The 20,303-nt window shown below is 37.7% G+C and overlaps 1 protein-coding gene across 1 annotated transcript in view; it reads left to right on the forward strand.

Annotated features, from left to right (window-relative positions):
• The first annotated feature begins 499 nt into the window (after nt 1-499).
• LOC131035553 (uncharacterized) overlaps nt 500-20,303 on the forward strand; it is a 102,845-nt gene continuing 83,041 nt past the window's right edge. Inside the window, exons 1-3 of the mRNA XM_057967267.2 lie at nt 500-698; nt 14,609-14,720; nt 14,841-14,908. Of these exons, the coding sequence (XP_057823250.1) occupies nt 609-698; nt 14,609-14,720; nt 14,841-14,908 (270 nt within the window). The 5' untranslated portion in view covers nt 500-608. The remainder of the gene's footprint in view (nt 699-14,608; nt 14,721-14,840; nt 14,909-20,303) is intronic.

Raw genomic sequence — 20,303 nt, forward strand, 5'->3', positions numbered from 1 at the left:
TCCCTCTCTCTTCTCTCTCTTTATCTATCCGTCTTCTCTCCATATCCCACTTCTCCATCTCCATCTCCATCTCCATCTATCTCTCTATCTCTATCCCATAGCTCTATATCCTTATCCTTCTATCTCTTTGACTCTTCTTCCCTCTCTCTCTATCCCTCTCTCTCCCTCTCCCCCTATTGCAAACATAACACAAGCTTATTGATAATGAAGCTTGATTATCTCCTTGATTCAAAGGTTTTGTTTTAGTCATGTTTGGATCTATGAAGTGAATGCATAATTGATTTTAAGCTATCACTTTTTTATTGAGATTTTTATTACACACATAACATTTGCTAAATGACCTACCAATTAACCTCACATACTACACAAATCTATGCAACTCCGAACCAAAATATTTTCTAATTGATCTTTCACACAATTGGGATACCCCATTGCACACTAAATTGCAATTGTTAGTTGCAAGATAAATACATAGATACACATTTGCTATAGTTATAAATAAGTGTTGCGCTGGCTCATATAAACTTCGGTACCTTCAAAACGTTGCTTTCCCAACTTCGTAATTAAAGAATCTGGTTGCACACACGTCACGAACTCGAATTGCAGCGATGGATAGAGGGCCTAGGCCTGGTGCTACTGCGTCTCCAGATGTCAACCTTGTACAGTTATTGGTGTTCATCTGCACTCTGCTCTCCGCGGTATTTATTTTACATTTTCCAAAGTTACTTGCAAATTATGTAAAATTGGACCCCTATATTTTTGAGATTTGCTTACAGATTTTTCAATCTTCCGCACTTGAACTTAATTTTTCTACCGGTGATCGTATGTTTGGCAACTCTTGTGTCATGGCTCTCTGAGAATCAGCTTCTTCCTAGAAGCAAAATATACCTATGCTTTCATGCCTTTTTTGGCCGAAGTAATTACTTTTAAGTTTTTAAAATTTGGTTAGGTTTTCTCAATCATATAGTCCCTGAGAATGTATTAGTATTGGCCTGTAGAGAAAAAATGGCTGGAAAACCTCAGGGTTTGCGAATTGATGAAATATCAATGATCAATTTGAGGAAGTAGTGTTGTCATCTATTGCAAAATGCAGCTGAAAAACCATAGGGTTTGGGAATCGATGAGTATTGGGGACAAGAACAATTACTTTTACCAGTTCTGTTCTAATTTTTTTAGCTTTCAGGAAATGTAAAGGAGGCTGTGACACTTTGCGCAAGAAATAATTTTTGGTATCCTATTATTGTTATCCTTTTTGGTCAAACATTGGCTTCAAACTTTTTCCTGATGATTGGCCCTGCAGAGAGAGACCCAAAACATCTCCCAACACAAAGCTACACAGTTGATTCCAGAATATTCTCATACAACTGAACATTCGGAACAATCACTCAAAATCAAAACATGTGGAAGTACCTTAATAAAAAATAAATTCAACTATCGTGACCAATTAGAGATGAAAGTTATCTATATAGTGCAGATATCATTCGAGATGATACATTTCTCAAGTACAATATAGGTCAAAAACTTTACTGAGCACGCAGATTTTATTTTGCAATTCATGCTATATACTAGATCATACGACATGGCACAAAATTTAAGAAATCATATGATTAAGAAAACATGCAAGTCAAAACTGAAAGCAGGACTATTGTTGAGGAAGGATTTGTTTTTTGGGAGCGAGGTTTGGACTCTCCTAAAATCTTATCTAATCAATAGCCTCGAGCAGTTGCCATTGGTTTCATGAGAAACGGGAATGAGAGACATGGAAATTTAAACAAGCGTTGTGGACGGGTTTGGTCAGGTCTTTCTGGTAACACAGCGACACATTACATGCCCAGAAAATTTATGATTTTTATAACTCTCCAATTTATCTTCAGAATTGCAGCCAACAGGTCTTTTTTAATTCTCAAAAAATTCAGATGTGAAAGATTTCATCAATAGGCTGTTGGAAATTACACTTGTTAGCCGTCGAATAATTATTTACCTCTTAAGCTTGTGGCATAGAGGTATCCGTCACCCTCCTTTCTAGATTTTCCTCAGATTTCTTTGGTTCTTTACTTGATTTTACCTCTTCTTTGCTCCAACATTTGTGGCTTGGATTCCAAGATGCTTTGCATGACAAGCAACGATTTTGTCTTCTAAGCTCATTTTTGCTATCCTCCTTTTTTACAACAGGAGAGCTCTTTTGCCCTTCATTTCTGGAAGGAGGTGTCATATGGTGAAATATGTCTCTAGGCACTGATTGCTCTAGTGTTGTAGTTTGTTTGAAGGTTTTTTGAGGCTTTGGTCTTATTTGAAGGTTTTTTTGAGGCTTTGGTCTTAACTTTTTCATTCTTCTGCTGAAGCCGTTCTTTGTTGAATATTTAAGGGTTGGTTCTATTGAGACCCCCCTAATGGGTGTCTTCTTTCCAATTTGTAGAAATTTGTGAAAGAAATATGTTTTTGAATAACAAGATCAAGATTTTTTTTGGTTGTTTGACAAGAATTGATGTCATCAACCATTTGAATTTGCTTCTTGTTGTCATTTTATGACACCCTTGGTCCATCAGCGAGAACCGATTAGGGATATGTTCCATGGACCAGCGTGGCTCCAGTTGATCAAGGAGAGAAGAATCATGAAGTGTGAAGTGTTGCCTTGTCTGGAGGAAGTTCCTCTTCTTCCCCAGAACTTCGAAACCTCGAGGTTCCGAAGTTCTTTGCCTTAGACGCTTTCTTTCCTTCTCCGGAACCCCGAGGTTCCGAAGTTCCCTTCCTTCCCTCGTCTTTTCTCCAGTTTCTCTGGAATTTCGGAACCCCGAGGGTCCGAAGTTCCTTCCCTAGCTTAGCCCCTCCTCTCCTTAGCCTTTCTCTCCTTTTGCCCGGAACTTCGGAACCCCGAGGTTCCGAAGTTCCCCTTCTCTCTTTAGCCCTTTCCCTTCTTGAAACTTCGGAACCCCGAGGTTCCGAAGTTCCCTTGCCTTGCCTTGCTCGAAACCCCGGAACCCCGAGGTTTCGAGGTTCCCTCCTTCCCCTTCTTCCTTCTTCTCCCCGGAACATCAGAACCCCGAGGTTCCGAAGTTCCTTCCCCTTTTGCCTTCTCTCTCTATCCCGGAACTCCGGAACCTTGAGGTTCCGAAGTTCTTCCCTTGTCTTCCTCACTTCGAGAGTCCGAGCTTCCAAAGTCTCCAGGCTTCCAAACGACTGGCGACACTTCCGGATAGCGTGATCGACACTCAAAGCTTTAAATGTTCTAACAACTTGGTGACTTATGCACTTTGTTTTGTGGAGCCACAAGGGTGCATTTAATGTTTTTGGCAGGATTTCCATCAAGGGAGGTACGGGGCCATGCTTGGTGACTTGTGTCATGACTGCATACTCTGACTTTGGAAGGTCAGTCAATCCACCTTCTCAGGGTTTCCCTTTGTGGGTATGGCTAGGTTGCTTGCATGTACAAGCCAAGTGCATGCACTTCCCTGCACTTCCAGATTGACATGCAGGGGTCATGATCACCATTGTAACCCATTTTTCTTTATAAGGCTGTTAAGCCTCATTGTAAAGGGTTCTCTCCCTGCTGGCTTGAGCTTTCTTATGCTCTTTTTTTCTCTTGAAGACTTGTAATTATTTTTGCATTTCTACAACTGTAAGATTGGCTTTTGGCCTTATGATTAATTAAAAATCACCATTCTTGCCTCCTTCTAACCTATGTATGCTGTGTATGCTTTTCTTACCTTCATCATAGGTGTATGTCTTGTGGCTTTTCTCTCCATATATGCTGTGTTAACTTGTTTTCTGAGTGTGACTTGTGGGATACCTTCCCCCCTCTTGACACTTAGCAAACTCTAACCTCCATACATGCGTTTGGGTCACTTATGCAATTGAAGTTGTGCATCTCTTGGGTTTTTTAGTTGGTTCCTTGTGCCATTTCGGTAGGAAGAGAAACAATCTCTTCTTGGTGCATCACCTCCTTTCATTTCAAGCATTCTCTTTTCCCTTTACCTCTGCAAATTGTTAGGATAGGCTTAAGAGTTAGTTTTGAAGTGTTGAGTTAGTTCAACACTTGCACCTGGATTGAGAAGGAAGCAGGCCTTCTCTGGAGATTCAACCCCCCTTGCGCAAGGTCCCACACTTCGGGGTTGTTTCCATGTTTCACAAGGTTGTTGAGTTGATAGCTCAGCAAGGGTGTGAGCTTTTGTGATAACACTTCCTAATCTTAGACTGAAGATTAGGGATGGAACTGGTCTCTATTTCTTTCTTTTAGAATGGATTTTTCATTGTTAACATATTTTTCAAATGTTAAGGCTGTCCTCACAGCTTCATATTGATTCTGTTAGCTCACATACCATGTATCAGTCTCTTCTACAGGTGATTCTTCAATGGAAGTATCAGATGAAACCATTGGCTTCTGAAGAGCTTGTTCTATAATACAGAAATTCAAATAATCTCCCATAGTTCTCCCATAGTTTAAATAATCTCCCATAATTCACAGCCTGCAGAAAAACTAGCTTTGATACCACAATAATATCCCCAACGAACTATATAAATTTTACAATGCTTTGATACCATTGTAATGTCTCACTCTGATACCATTGTAATGTCTCGTGCAAATATTTAGGGTAAATAAATTTTTCTTTTAAATACTTTACCAAAACCCTTGAAACAGTTGAGAAATTTTCCTTTTGCTTTTACACAATAATATTAAACTTTAATATATATAGGTCAGGTCCATCAATAAAGATAGATCGCAGATTTAAATGTCTACTTGTATCCAACAAACCCAGATTTAAACATTTTGATCAGATTTAAATATTTTAATATTGTTCAAATTTAAATATTCTAACCAATACTAGCATAACCTAGAACTTCCTTTCACGATTTATACCAAAACAGTGATTTCCTAGATTGCAAGTTGGGACGACAATGGAAGATAAATAATTTTTTTTTTAAACTTAGATTAAATAATATTGAGATACAATACCAAATGGTGCTATAGCAACGAGTAACAACTATAGCCTATAAATACAATGTGGAACCCTTATCTACTGAAACGGTAATATGCTAAAATACACTGCAATAACAATGGTCCATGCAAATAACATTGGAAGTACATTCAAAAAACACTGCAATTACAACAAGCACAACGAGAAATAGTACATGTTGTGACCATTTCACAACATCAGCCCATCAAAATGGGGACCCCCTCTTTTCTTCAGGTCCTAGTGTCTTTTAGAATGATATCTCTCTTGCAAGTTTGAGTGAGTGGGGTAAGAGCTGTCGCCAACCAAATTGATCAGAGCCTATGGTGGTAAAACTTTGAATAAGAGAAGTCAAGGTGAACGAAGATAGAAGGAAGTTTGATGGAGGAGTCCCTTAGATCAGGTCTAGTCGACTATGCAAGGTCTCCTTCGTCGTTCAAGCGGTCTGATCGTACTTCATCAAGAGGCAAGTTCCAGGAGCAAAATTTGACTAAGTGTGCAAAAATTTCCTTTGTTCCTTCCTAGGAGCGAAATCCACTTCCTTTGCTCCATTCTTGGAGCGAATTTTGCTTCCTTTGTACCTTCTCAGGAGCGAATTTCCTCATCAAGCCCTCCAAGACATCTAAAATTCCATTTAGTCATCATATGATGTCTTTCTTCAAACAATGAACTCAAATCCTCAACTGGAAACTTGAATTGGGCTAAGTACAAATTGACTTCCTTTGCCTTGATGTAGGAGTGATTTCCATTGCCCTCTCCTTGGAGCGAATTCCTATTCCATTGCTCCTTTCTAGGAGTGAAAAGTACTTCCTTTGCTCCTCTTTAGGAGCGAATTTGCTCAATTACAACGTCTAGCAATGCAAAACAAACACATTTTGGCACCTAAAATTGAATTCAAAAGGAAAATGTAATGAACTAAGTGATAAGTCGGCTACCTTGAGGGAACAAATTTAATTTTAACCAAGTCGGCCTTCACCCCAATAGACACAACCTTTACCTTAAGCGCCTATAAAAGGAGATTGAAAACATTCATTTGATCACCATTATAAAACAATTTCTTCTCTAATAGCGAATTCAAGAGTAGAGCAGCAGCATCAGCAGTGAATTTCACCGTAAGAGCAGCAAACTTACTCAGCAAAGAAGCGAATTTGACTACAAAAGGAGCGAACTTCATCATAAGACTAGCGAATTTGCTCAGAAGTGCAGCGAATTTAACCATTGAAAGGAGCGAATTTGTTCGTACACCTTCAGCACCAGTAGACTTCTCAAACATTATCAGTCACATCCTTTGATAAGGGCATCAGTTCAAAGTAAAAATCAGTAGAAATCAGAGGTATGTTTAAAATGTATTAGATGCAGGTCTGATTTATGTTAAATTTTGATCATTATAGATGAATTAGACCCCTTTTATGCTGCAAATTCATTAGAAAGTTTAGATGAGCACACTGAAAGTAGGTAATTAGTGATGTTCAATCTTTCATTCTCAGATTTGCTTAGATCTTAGGGGCATCCACGGGGCATCAATCATCGCTTATAGGCTTGAAATCAACAATTCAAAGACTCTTCAACATAAACCTAACTTAGACAACTCTCTTAGGTGAAGAATGGCAGCACCAAAGACAAGTGGTGCCGGTGCATGTCAAGCGCTTATCAAGGAAGATCAAAAGGGTGAGGTGTTGGAGACTAAAATCATGTCTCATTGGAGCAACATAGGAGATACCAACCTTGGGAAGTTTGATCTCAAGAAATTCTGAAGCTCGTCATACACAAGCAAGCCCACTACAATAGCAAAGAAGATGATGGATAGTGGAATCATAAAGGCAGCTGGCTTCCCTCCCACCATTCAATGCTATGAATTGATGGTTGAGTGTGCCAAACACTATGATTCTCACACAAGGACAATAGTGGCGAAAGATGGAAGAGTGCTTGCTTACCTTTCAAAAGCTGCTATCAGTGAAGCCTTCCACCTACCTGAGCCTAGAGACATGATCTATAAAAGCATAGAAGGAGCTAAAGCAATTTATGAGGATGATTCGGAAGCATGTTTGGAAATTATCAACAAGTATTGGCTATTGAAGAGTAGACTTGGCAAGAGTAAGATGCCTAACAAGCCACATAGAGTTGATTTCAAGGATGAATTCAGGGATTTCATCACTCTACTCAATCGAGATGTAGGTGCATCTCAGGCATTCTACTTTGAGAATTGGATGTTCTTCTTCATAGAGACAGTCACCCATGGCAAGGATACAATCAATTGGGCAAGACTTATCAGCAGTAGCTTGGATGTTCAACTGAGGAGACTCATCCGCACTAGAACATTCAATATGAGCTCCTATGTCATATACTCTCTTGCTAGGAATTATGAGTATGCTCGATTAATGTATAGAGGTGTAGTTGGAAGAGCACCTGGAGAAATAAGAGCTTGTGAGTCATATACACAATTGCACCATCCGACTAGGCAACATTATAGAAGAGTCAATGATGCCTTCACTATGCATATCACAAGGATTCTACAAGGTGGGATTCATCAACGGTTGTCTCTGGGAGCACAAGCATTGATCAAGCAATTTGGTGCATGGTTCATTCAATTCCCGAAGTTCACATATATAAGGATTCAAGGATGCCCTTCCCCTCCTTACATGTTGCCACGCTATCGGACAGATAGGATAGTACTAATTGAAGTGATAAGACAATTGGCGATGTATGCCAAGGTACTAAGGCAAAAACATGCATCCAATGTTGTTTTCCTCATTTCACTTGGAGATTCAATAGAAGTTTGCCCCCCTTCAAGCAGCTGAAAATGCCGAAGAAGAGCTATCTCTCTATTCACTCACAACATTTGCTCCTAGAGATAACTTTGATCCTTATGATATCACAAAGGGAATTGCTGGAAAGAAGTATAGGCATATATGGCAGTTGGAAGAATTTTGGATGAATGCCCAAAATGATTTCGAAGTGAAAAGAAGAATGCACTCTAGGCTACCTCTTGACTTCATTCGGAAGTGCAAAGTCTTTAGTGTTGCTGATCAAGCACAAGATAGCGACAAGTGTCTCCAACCGACTTATGAGAATGAAGATAAGGAAATAAAGGTCAATTGGGTTGAGATGGAAATCACAGATTTGAAAGAATTGATGAAGCAAGTCCTTAGCCTACACACGACAATGGGTAGAGGTCTAGCATCAGAAGCTGAAGGAACAAAATATGACAATGACATTTAACCTAGAAACAAAAGTGGATGATGAAGAAGATGCAAGTGCGAGTGGAAGAGCTTCTCAATCAACTCATTCTAAAGGTTCGAAGAGAGTATGATCATGGAGAAAAAGGATCATCAAGGAAGAGACATAAGTCAAATTTTGGTCATCCTTCCAGCACTTCCTCCAGGCATGTAGAGAAGATGAATCAAAATGAAGGCCATGAGAACCAAAGACTTGATAAAGAGTTGAGTTGTGAGGTGAACAAATCCATGGAATCAACAGTTCAAAATGATGGAGGTAAAGAAAAGTTATCACAAGATCAAGAAGGCCTTGCTCCCCACATTCAAGTAGATGATGAAGATGAAGGAGAAGGTAATAATAAGACAAATCCCCCTCCTAGAGATGAGCAGTTGCCCGTGGAGACACAAGTGGGAGAAGGGAGATCATCTATCCCTGCATGGCTTAGAGAGAGGCTTGCTAGAGAAGTAATAACAATTGATGAACTAGTAGGTGACTTGGATAGTCTCCTAAGTCGGACTCAAGGAATCATTGAGAAGAAGAAAGCCACAAAGACGTCCAAGGTGATAAGGGATGATACAAGTTCTTGAAATATACAAATCGCCACCCCAATGGTTGACAAATTCGAAGAAGGGATCACAACGGAGGAATATGACATGGAAACTATTGATTTGGGTCCACTTACTACCGAGCAAGCCTTGGGTGACATGAATGATTCGGTGAAAACTGTTCATGACATGCTTTAGGATGGAAGTAGAAAAGAACAATAAATTGGAGAAAGAGATAAGCGCATGGAGAAACTACTTCCAGCAATTCAAGGAACTGTTGAGAAAACATGATCCATCAGTTACACCACATCCACTGCTTCCTTCAGAATCAATGGATCATATGGAGAAGATGAGAAATTCGGCACAACTAATGGATGCATGGATAGAGAAATCCTTCATGATGGCTAACAGGTTCATAAGAGATATGATGAAGACTCTTGATAGAGTTATAAGGTTCTTGGGGGAACTCATGCTCTCATGGAAGCCTTTGATACGTTTGTCTACACTAGAGACATCACTATCCTTGTCTTACAGGAAATGAGGAAGACATCTAGGGAAGTTTTGGTGAGAGAAAAGATAATGAAGGATGGACCAGCATCGAGCTTTCTACATTGGAGCAGCTTACTTCGCATGAGGAAGATCATCTTTGAAGATATTAGTAACGGGTGCAACCAAGTTGAAGAAACCATTCACCTCATTCAAGATAAGATTGTAGAAGTAGCACAAATCATTATTGAGAGGAAGATTGATCCTGGAACACACATAGACACCAAAGAGTTGGAAGAAAGAATAAAGATCATATTCCATGGAACATATGGCTTGATCATGGAGAAGCAATTAGATGACATGCATGCACTAATGATACTAGTTAGCAAGATAGAGATCTCGAGCATGGATGGAATACTGACATTGTCACAGCCTTTGAAGAAGTCCTCCACTTAGAAGAGCAATTGAAGAACCTGCCAACAGTTCCAACAATTGAGATTGAATGTATGACGACCAGGTTCATTGAATACGTCGGAAAGGAAAAGGAAAAGGGGAACAAAATCCTAGATGACAGCTTGATATGATCCCATGTGGCAAATCATTTTCTTATTGGAGGATGCTTCCTTGTCATTTGTGCCAGTTGATGTCATTTTCTCATTGGCTGATATTTTGATGATGTTTATCTAGATAGGTTTTTGATTGTATCAAACCCTAATTATGGTTTAGGTGGCAAAAGCTTAGCCCTTGATCTTCAGTCAATCTCAACCATTCATTCTATTTGGGAGTGCTATATAAACCCCATTCATTTCATTTGTATATAACAGATTAGATATAAAAGAGATAAAAGGAGGACTTGAAGAATTGTTGCTATTTTGCTATTGGATTAATGAAGACATTGAATTTGTGGTGTTTCTATTCAATCCTTGTAGCTTCTCGCATGGTTATTCATCTTCTCAAATCAATCTTTGGAACTAGTTTAAGTGTTTAAATTGAATGTTGGTTTGTTGTGTATGATTTGCAGTGAAACTCCTAATCCATACCACTAGCAATTTGTTGATTACAAATTAGCCTTGTGTGGTCAACTGGAATCCTTGATAGCGCTTTAGTTCAATTGTTACCTAATCATTGATATGCATTTGAGTGATGGTATGTATGTTTGGTAATGATTTGAAAATCATTTAATACCCTTAGAAGATCTCATTAGCCTTGGTGGAGTTGTTCTTGTATGGCAATGTTAAGACTAGTTGAGTTTCCTAAAGTCATCCCTCATCCTTGCATTCTTATGAATAGCTTAGTTTCTCTCAACCCTCAGCTTTTGTACTTTTTATTAAACCATTATAAATAAAAGTAGTAAATAAGAAAGAGCTTCATTACATATCATTCGTAAAGCATTCCTTGAAGATAAACATTTATCCCTTAAGAAGTATGTAAGGCTCCTTGGAGGAACAACAATCACAACGATCAACTGTGCTTATCCACACGTCGTGACCCGACATTGAAGAAACTTTGATCAAGAGAGGATAAGATACTTTTGGGTATTTTATTCTGTGTTTGCATGTGCCTTAAAAACACATCAACAATACACTCCCACCCAACAACAAATAACAAATGATGTAATTTGCTGCAGCTGAAGATCATGACCTTGAAGCTCATGTGCACTACCTTTGAGTGAGATCGTCCTACCAAGTAAAAGGGTTTTCATCCTCGTGTCAGGAAACCAAAGGGTTTTTGTCCTGTAAATTTGAGAGTTTCCATCCTCAGGTTTGATTGTTCGAACACTAGTGCTTAGAACAATGTCAGCTAGGGGTTTTTTCGTTTTTTGGGAGAATAATGCACTTCATTTTTTGGAGAACAATGCACTATACCAAAATAATGAGAACCTTGAAATATATCTCCTATGGTGTATTTGAACATCCCAGGGGAGAGATTTATTGCTGCTGGCCTTTTACGTCATCAACATCAATGATGTCATTCAATTTGTGTGTGTAGGGTGAAGAGCCCATGAAAATCTTTGAAATGGTGACCAAACTTCAACCATTACATTAATTAAACATGGCCGTTATCATCCTCCAAGCTGCAATTACATGTAAATTTGTGCCCTTAATCTTGAATAATGTTTTTTTGGGCAGGGGAATCCCTTATGGAGAAGTTGCGTGGTCAAACTGGCCATTAATGGCACTCTCAATCATGTAGGGTGGAGGTAAGGTGAACAGTTTAAAAAGACAGGAATGTTGGAGTTCGGTGGTCAGGAGTACCTTGTGACTCTTACCACTTGTTGGGGATTGAGGATGAGGCATATTGGTAGGAGTAACTCTTCAACAAGGCAAGGGAAAGGAGTGGGGGTCAAGGGGAAGGGGTGTTAGGATTGATAAGTCCGATACTTCGATAGGGATATAGGAGAAGTGGAGTTGGGCGAAAAGGAATGCCAACATGGTAAAGTTCGAAAAAGTCCAACAAAAATCAAGCAGAAGTTGGACATTGATGGAAAGGCATGTTGGGACAATGAAGTTCGAAAGTTCAACAACTTGCAAACACTTAAATATACAATTAGAAACACTCCACACTTAAGAATTTTTGAGACCTTTGCTGCTTCTAACACATTGGTAGGCATTTGGGGATGATGACGAACCATACTTAGGCCTTGGCTTAGCCTATTGAAGATAGGGTTTGGCCCTTGGTTCCACAAACACAAATTGATTAAAAAGTGGACATTACAAAGTAGGTCATAGAAGAGGCTGGAGGACAAAGGAGGTTGGAGGTTTTCCACATCTTGAGCTAGCATCTTGCTTTGATATGATAGATTATTTGATAAGCAACATCATATTTTTGCCCCTTCATGTAGTAAGGGGGGGTTTGGTAGTATTTGTGGATAGTGTAACCTTTGAAAGAGGGTGGGGCTAGTGCATCAACGCTTATTCATTTTGTGGATGGGGTAACCTTTGAAATAGGTGGGGTTAGTGTATCTACATTGTAGTGTTCCTAGTTCCTACTATACACTAGTGAAGGGATTTGGTTTCCAAAACATTGGAGGAGGGATATTGACATTTTTTTTGGTTGAAAGTGGACTCTTGGAGGATAGTTTTTCTCTCATTTTGTAGGCATTTGATGAGGGATATCAACACTTTCCTTTGAAAGTGGACTCTTGGAGGAGAGTCTTCTCATTTTGTAGGCACTTGAGTAGGGATTTTGAAATGCTTAGAGGGTGGTGGATTCTTAGAAGAGTTGCTCAGTCATTGTGCATGGAGGTTGGGATTGGTTCTCTTGTGTTATAGAGGATTTAGAGTTTGACAGTTAGGGAATCTTTTGATGCAATTAGTTTAGTGCAAGACATTTGGTGAGGTCATGTCATCGACTTTCTATACGGTCTGCTGCATATAGACCACATAGTGTATGTTCATTGTTTAGATTGATGTAATAAGGGTGGAATGTTGTAATATTACATCTTCGTTTAGCATATAAGTTAGACGATAAATATGAATTAATATGTTAATGCTAATTTATAAATACGTAATCGTTGGTAATAAATTATTATTTGTGAGTTATTTTTGTATAGAGGTAAGTATTCGGGTGGTCAGTGCATAGGAAAGATGAAAGGCTTTATAGATGTAAATCATCTTGATAGTGTGTGAAAATCTCAAATGAACATCAATATAGTATCTTAATATTGTTTACAGTTATTTGATTTTTGCAACAATGGTGTAATGATCTGTGTGTTTGCTCTACCAAATATAATACAGTTTGCATGGATTGAAAGAAAGAAATATTTACCAACAGACAACAAAACCTTACTAGCTCAAAAGACCTAGGAAATGAGATGTTGCCATTTGGTTTCATCTCAGTAACACTGGAAATCTTTGCCAAAGAACCAATGAAGTCATGAACACAAAATGCATGGGAACCCAAGAGGCATACAATGAAGACACGTTTGAATCACAGGGAAATAAACCATCTCAAGGTTAATGTAAGAAACATATGAACATGGAGATTCCTTTTGAATGTGAACGCCTTATAATTTTGAGTTAAAAAGTTTAATATCTCAAACAAAAATATAAAACACAAGTAATCTGCAGAGAAGAGAAAACATAGAGAAAATATATACAAAGTAGTACCGTGAACCTGACCTATTTTAAACTAAAACCAACACGGTTAAGAGAGACTTGAAGAAAATGGAAAAGATAATTCCTTGAAATTTAACCAGAGTAAAATTCACTTGCATTACTGGAATACAATGGCCCCAATTTGCATCAATTGGGATGTTGGCTACAGAAGAAGTATTTCTTGACATCCACCCAAAAACTGAAGCTTATGGGAGTGTAAGTCAAATACATCATTTTGACAGTTCTTTTTTAGCACATTTTCTGAAAAAAAAAAACAGAGCTTAAGTATTGAAAAAAATCTTCTACAGTTCTATTTATAGTGTTTTCTATAGGAATCTTTCCTGTTGGATTGAGATCTGTTGAGAAGATCAATCATGCTTTTATAATCTAAAGTAAATATGGATAGAGGTGAGAAATTTATGCTGAATGTTCTCCATCGAAGACAATTTACCTTTGATGAAGATACAGCAAAACTATGGGCCTTAGTTTTTGTAAGGATAAATAATTATTACAAACAACACAAATGTACTAGTACAGGATGTTAGGTAGTATACGGGTATCCATACATGAGGAAGTTTAGAAGGTGATCAAAGGTTCATCAGAACAGAAAAGCTAAAACTTTAAGGTAATTAAGGCTGGGACGAGTGCTTAAATCAGCAATATAAGAACTTCAAAAAGGCCATTTGTGACATGGCTGCTAAATTATAAATATACCAAATTATTCACAACCAGGGTTTATATTGCCGAACCCAGACACTAAAAGATAAAGTGTAGGCTTCCATGCTACTCTAACAATCCTTGTATCATCAGAATCACAATATAACAGACATAAAAGTAAAACTGATTCATAATGACATGAGTATTGTTGAAATGCTTGACAGTTTCAGTACAAGCTCTCAGTGTGCTTCTTCATCACATAATATGCTCCATTTACACAAGGAAAATACTAACTACATTACCTGTGTTAATACTAAGGATGATCTAATCAACACTGCCTTAAGAGTCTTGCATCATAAAACATGGTGAAAACCCCGTGTATATTGTTGCTAATCCTGCATGTGACTTTTCTTATTTTGAGACCTTCAAAAGCTTAAAATTGTCTTTAAAACTTTGAAGTGAAATCAGTAGGCTCTGAATTAACTTGATGGCAGTGTGAGTCTTCAAAGGGAATAAAATCGAAGGGTAAACTGCTTTAGTGTACCTTTGTCTTTGATTCTTAAATTTCAGATTTTTATCTCATTACTTTATCCATTTTTCACATGCCTTCAATTTAGCATACAATGACTTTGTTCTCAATATGCATGTGATGTGGTAGTTATCTGTTCCTGCATTCAGTGGGATTTTTGGCTTTCTTCATGAAGTTCCTGAAGGACATGTTGGTGTTTACTGGAGGGGTGGCGCTCTATTGAACACAATTACTGACCCTGGTAGCATTTGCAGAACTGTACATGTTTTTAATTTTCCGAGTCCTTTATTCCTGCATTTTCAAGTTTTTTCTAGTTACCATTTGAATATTACCTTAACTTTTTAAGTTTTTTGTTTTCTAGGCTTCCATTTGAAGATTCCTTTTTTGACTCGATATGAGCCAATTCAAGTTACCATCCAGACAGATGAGGTAAAGTTTAAATACTAGTCTGCATGATTCAATCTGGTATGATGAATTCAAGGTGGCTGGTTTCATATCTTTTAAAAACTTCCCTTATCTTTTCAAAACTTCTCATAATTCATTGTGAATAGGGATTAGAAACTGTAGAGGAATTCAGCTGAAGTGAACATTTTAAGGTTTCAACCATAAGGCAATACAGCCTATAGCACCCACGTGGTTGTCCATAATGCAGAGATGGAATTATGAATTTTATTGGCAGTCATCTATTATGCATTTTCTTTTGATCTTGAATCCATTAAATTCTCTATGCACTAATGATTGCATGTATTCTAACTTACGTTCAAATGTACAAGTTCTCTTAGAGCTACATATGCCATTTGTTGCAGGCATAATTCATATAATTGAGCATGGATTGAAAATTTCGTTTCCTTAAGTTCAATAGGAATTAGCTGTGATCTGTATATGTTTTTAAGAGTAAGCTCATCATTAATAAATTCGCAATGAGATTGGGGCATTGTTATGTTGCTTCCAGAAATGATGAAATATCGAGTTGGTAAAGATGGGTTTTTAAGAAATATGTTGGTTTCACTTTCCATTGAATTCTCCTCATTATTTTAACTCTTGTGGGTTTCTATTCACAATAGATAGTCAAGTTCTGTATTAAATTTCAATATATAAAATGGAAAATATTTTCTCGAGCATTCTTTTCCATTTATATTGCAAATAATTTTTGCCAGACACAAAAAAGGTAGATAGTATGGTTTAGGGAAACAGACCAAGGCAGCTGTTTCTGATGCTCTTATCTCATAGTATAGATTCCAATTACTTGCATATGACTTGTGATGGTCGGGAGAGGGCTTTTGTCAATTTTTACCAAAGAAACGGGACTCGGACTCGGCAAGGCTGACCCGGACCCGGACTCGGACTCGGGACTCGGAGTCAAACTTGGCTGGACTCGGGAAAGTGAAAAACTCAAGAAATTTAGAGATTTTTAAAGATTTAAAATTTGTTTCATGCACCCTTTATTGAATACACCTTAAAGACACAATAACATCATCAAACTCGGCTCATTTGATTACATACACAAGTATACATCAATCACATAAGCATAAACGCAAATTGTAGGTGAAGGAAATAACAAACATAGATTTATAAATATTGTCAAATGTATACAATATTACAAAACTCATGGAATAAAAAATCCATGTTATCATATGATCATCATCAAATGTTCCATACAAATACCAAAGGTAAATACAACTACAAGCCTAGGGCTCAGAGGAGCCTGCACCCTTCGGCCTCGACCCCCTGTGAAGGCATCTAAGGTAGGTCCTGGATGATTCGAAAGCCATAGCCGCTCCCCGTGACACCATGCCATGCTCACCAACATCAGGAACATCTGTGTCACTATCTACCTCTGAATCTCCTGTCTCTGCTCGTGCTCTCCACTCCTCTACCATGGCTACAGTCTCACCCTCTATATCTACCTGGTCGATCCAATCAGTGTCAGACTCGGAGGTTAAATTTTCCCTACTTCTATTGACGCAGTTTCCCCCCATATTTTTCAATGGGGGTTTGGGGGCAGCGCCCCCAAGGTGGGGTCAAGGGGCATCGCCGAGTTTGGCGAGTTTATGCCAAACTTGCCAACTTGGCGAGTCTGGCGAGTTCGCCCCCTGGACTCGGACGAGTCTGAGTCCGAGCTTGCCAGACTCGGGGGGCATGAATCGTACTCGGACTCGCCAAGTTTGGCGAGTCCTTGGCGATTTTCCGATCTTTGATTTTTACAAGTAAACTCTATTTCATTGCTGTAACCATCGTGTTCTTGGTATAATATAAACTGCATTTCTTCTTCACTTAAAAGAACTTCCTTAAAGGTTCTCTCATTGGGAAAGAGGAAGTGATTTTTTAAGCTTTTTCAAGTCTCTTTATCTTGTTTTAAGGTCCGATTTCATCTATTTCTACACTTTGGTTTGTTAATTGAGTTCATTTCCAACTTGAATGGTCCTAAGATCCTAAATGGCCTTAAATATTGCTATCTCAGTTCTTTCCAAGGCTTCCATTGTCAATGTTCCACTCTATATTTAGTACCCTTTAAGCATTATAATGCCTTTTTATTTTTGTATAATTTGCTCTCTACAGTCAACAGCCTTAGAAATTCCACCCTCATAAAATATGCAATGAGGTTAATTATAGTGGCCTACTACAACAGAAAACAATATAATTGTAGTTTCTTTTTTGTTTGATTTGGTTTTGTGAAAGATACCAGCTAGAAGAACCCTTGCAACTCTTATCAACAGATAAGTTTACAATAATACTGTCCGAAATAGAAATGAAAGCTTGGAACTTAGAACTTATTTCTCAGATCAATAAAGAATTAACACAGAAGTCACTTCAACAGTTTCAGAATAATATCCTATAATGATTTCATGTTTCTTTTCATTGACCAGTTCAGACCTTAATACATTATTGCATCTCCATGCACTGTTCAGGAATCCGTAACATAGAATGACAATCTGCATTCTACCAACAACCTTCCTATTTGCCCAGCAAACATTATTCAACGAAATCCTACTGGTATAAGCATCAACTCAGTCATAGAATCTACCTCGATGGAAGCAGAGATAACTTAATCCCCTGTGCACATGGCCCTTAACTGGTAAGTATAAGTCAATATAGTGCTGACTGAACTCCTGGACCTGTAGTGCGAGGTAATGTGATTCTTCTCCAGTTGAAGCAGGATCTGCTACTTATAATGCCTTCCTGTAGACTTCCGTATTATTCCTATCCTGGTGTAGGTACTCTGGTTTGCGTTTGAGTGACTCTCGCACCTGAGTAAGTCTCGACCCTTATATACTTCCTGCTATTTGGGATGCACAGCAAGGATATGTCTGTCCACAGTCCTCTGCTGTGTTGATGTGTGTTTTGTGACACCTTACAACACAGAATAAAATACTAAGTAATTTATCCTCTCTTGAACAAAGACCCCTCGGATGCTAAACTATGGGATCAAACGAGATGACTCCAAAGTTCTGATAGTCAGCTCTTGACTTTGTATTGTGGAAAGACTCAGTGAAATTAATGTGATTTTGCTGGAATCACAAGGGGATTTACGTTTATACTTTAATTACTATTAGAATTCTTCAATGTGACTGGAACTTGATCATCTGATATTGCAATCTTTTGATGCTTTCTCCTAAAGTGATTTGAATAGAAAAAAAGGATAAAAAGAGGAAGGTTTTAGATAATTTATGCTAACACCTAATTCCTAAAGACAATGACAATAATGAATGATGCTTTGATAGACAAATCCTTCATGAAACTACATTCTACTTAACTAGAGATAGCTCACAATGCCATAGAAAGAGTGCGATCTCCTAAGGTAGTGAAAGATCTTCATATTGTAAACAATCCATTCAAACACCCAATACTAGCATGATCCAAAATGAAGTATTCACAATCGAACTTAGCCACAAACAATAATTAGGTTCAAACTAACCATGCACTACAACTTGTAATCAACAAGGTGTAAATGGTATGAACCGAAGGATTCATCAAATATCATCACACTTCTTCATCACAATCAATGAACTTTATCTAAATTTGAGGATATAACAAGAAACCATGCAATATGTAGAAGAAACACCACTATCCACCATAAATTTAATGAAAAGTATGTTTATTTACATGCCTTGGCAACAATTTCTGCCTTCTCCTCCTACTCTACCTCTAGGTACATGCTATCTAATGTCTATTCACTATCAACTATTAACACTTTACAAATGAGGAAAGCAAGCATTATATACTCTTTACAAATGAATGGATGGGATCAAATCCAAATCAACGGCTAAGATTACAAGATAAAACCCTAATTAGGCTTAGTTATAACTAACTTTGCATTACATTTAATACTTGACTAATGATTTGATTCTATATTTTGGACAAATCTCCAACATTGAATTCTAACCAATAGGAATGAATGTTGACTTGGCACACTTCTGATTGAATGAATGGTGATTGGGATGCCACCTCAACTTGCCTTGGAGACCTAATCAATTTGCCTTGAACATTCTTCATGATGTTTGGAATTCCTTGATGTGGTTCCTGATTTCTTGATGTGAAATCCTTTGTGCCTATGCCTTGAACTTGCCTTCCCTCATTTGTTCATCATCATGGTGAAGCTTCCTCGTGTTTGATCTAGTCTGCATCCTTGCCTTTGGAAGCTATGTCTTGAAATCCTCTTCCAATCCTTGAAATGTTGATCTTCCTCATTGAAATATATCTTTGTCAAGGCTCCTCCCTGCCTTGGGCAATCCTCTTTCACATCAAGCCTCAATCACCTTGCGTCCCTTCCTTGTAGCAGACCTGCAAAGCAAACAAACATTGAATCAAACACCAATGTGATAAACCTTGTTTCAACCTTGGTGGGAAATCAATCCTTGTAGGGACAGATCAGTCCTCACAAATAATTTACCAGAATAAAATTAAGGTTCTGATTTCAAATAGTTTTCAGACCTGGAAGCTCATGAAAATCAGAAATTTAACATTAGGTAACAAGTTTTGGAAAATAAAAGAGATTTGATCAAAATCTGGAAAATTTGTCCTCAGAAAACCTGATTTTCAGACTTAGGATAAGTCTGATTGCAATAAATAAGTCTGAAGACACCCTTGTAAACTCAGAAAATGGCACGTTTGATACAATCTCAGGTCTGATTTTTGAGTGTAAAGTCTGAGGACACCCCTAGAAATGGTTGATTTAGGTGCTGGAAAGTTGTCTCAGATTTGCTTTTCTGAGTACCAAGTGTTGATTTTCCCAAGTTTTATTGGATGTATTTTAATGTATATATCTGATTCAATCTGATACTTGCATTCTTGGAATTCTACGTATTCTCAAATTGAATAACATTATACTATATATATTCCTTTGGAGAGGCATGTCCTTGAACGGACATGTCTCTCCTTTAATTATAATAATTTAATCAATATTATAATGTTTCATCAATCAATTATTAATTTAGAATAATATAATAGATTAATATTGAATATTAAATTTTATATGATTAATAATAATATAATAATATAACATAATAATATATTATTATTAATCAACATATATTATATGTATTCTAAATGATCATTCGACTGAAGCTACAAACATTAACACTCCCTCTTAGCTAGGGAGGATGATCAGATAGAATGTGTAGTGATCTCCCATGTCAACACTTATGGCCCTCACCATAGCTACACAAAACATAATTAACACTCCCTCTTGGCTAGGGAAGATAAAATCAATGCAAATGCATTAAGTCTAGATTAATTATGGAATAGAGAATATATTATCTCACTATGACATCAGGAAGTATGGTATAAACAAGAATATCAAGGCACGTGATATTCACCATAACTC

This window comes from Cryptomeria japonica, chromosome 3 (genome assembly GCF_030272615.1).
Source record: "Cryptomeria japonica chromosome 3, Sugi_1.0, whole genome shotgun sequence".
NCBI classification, from domain to species: Eukaryota; Viridiplantae; Streptophyta; class Pinopsida; order Cupressales; family Cupressaceae; genus Cryptomeria; species Cryptomeria japonica.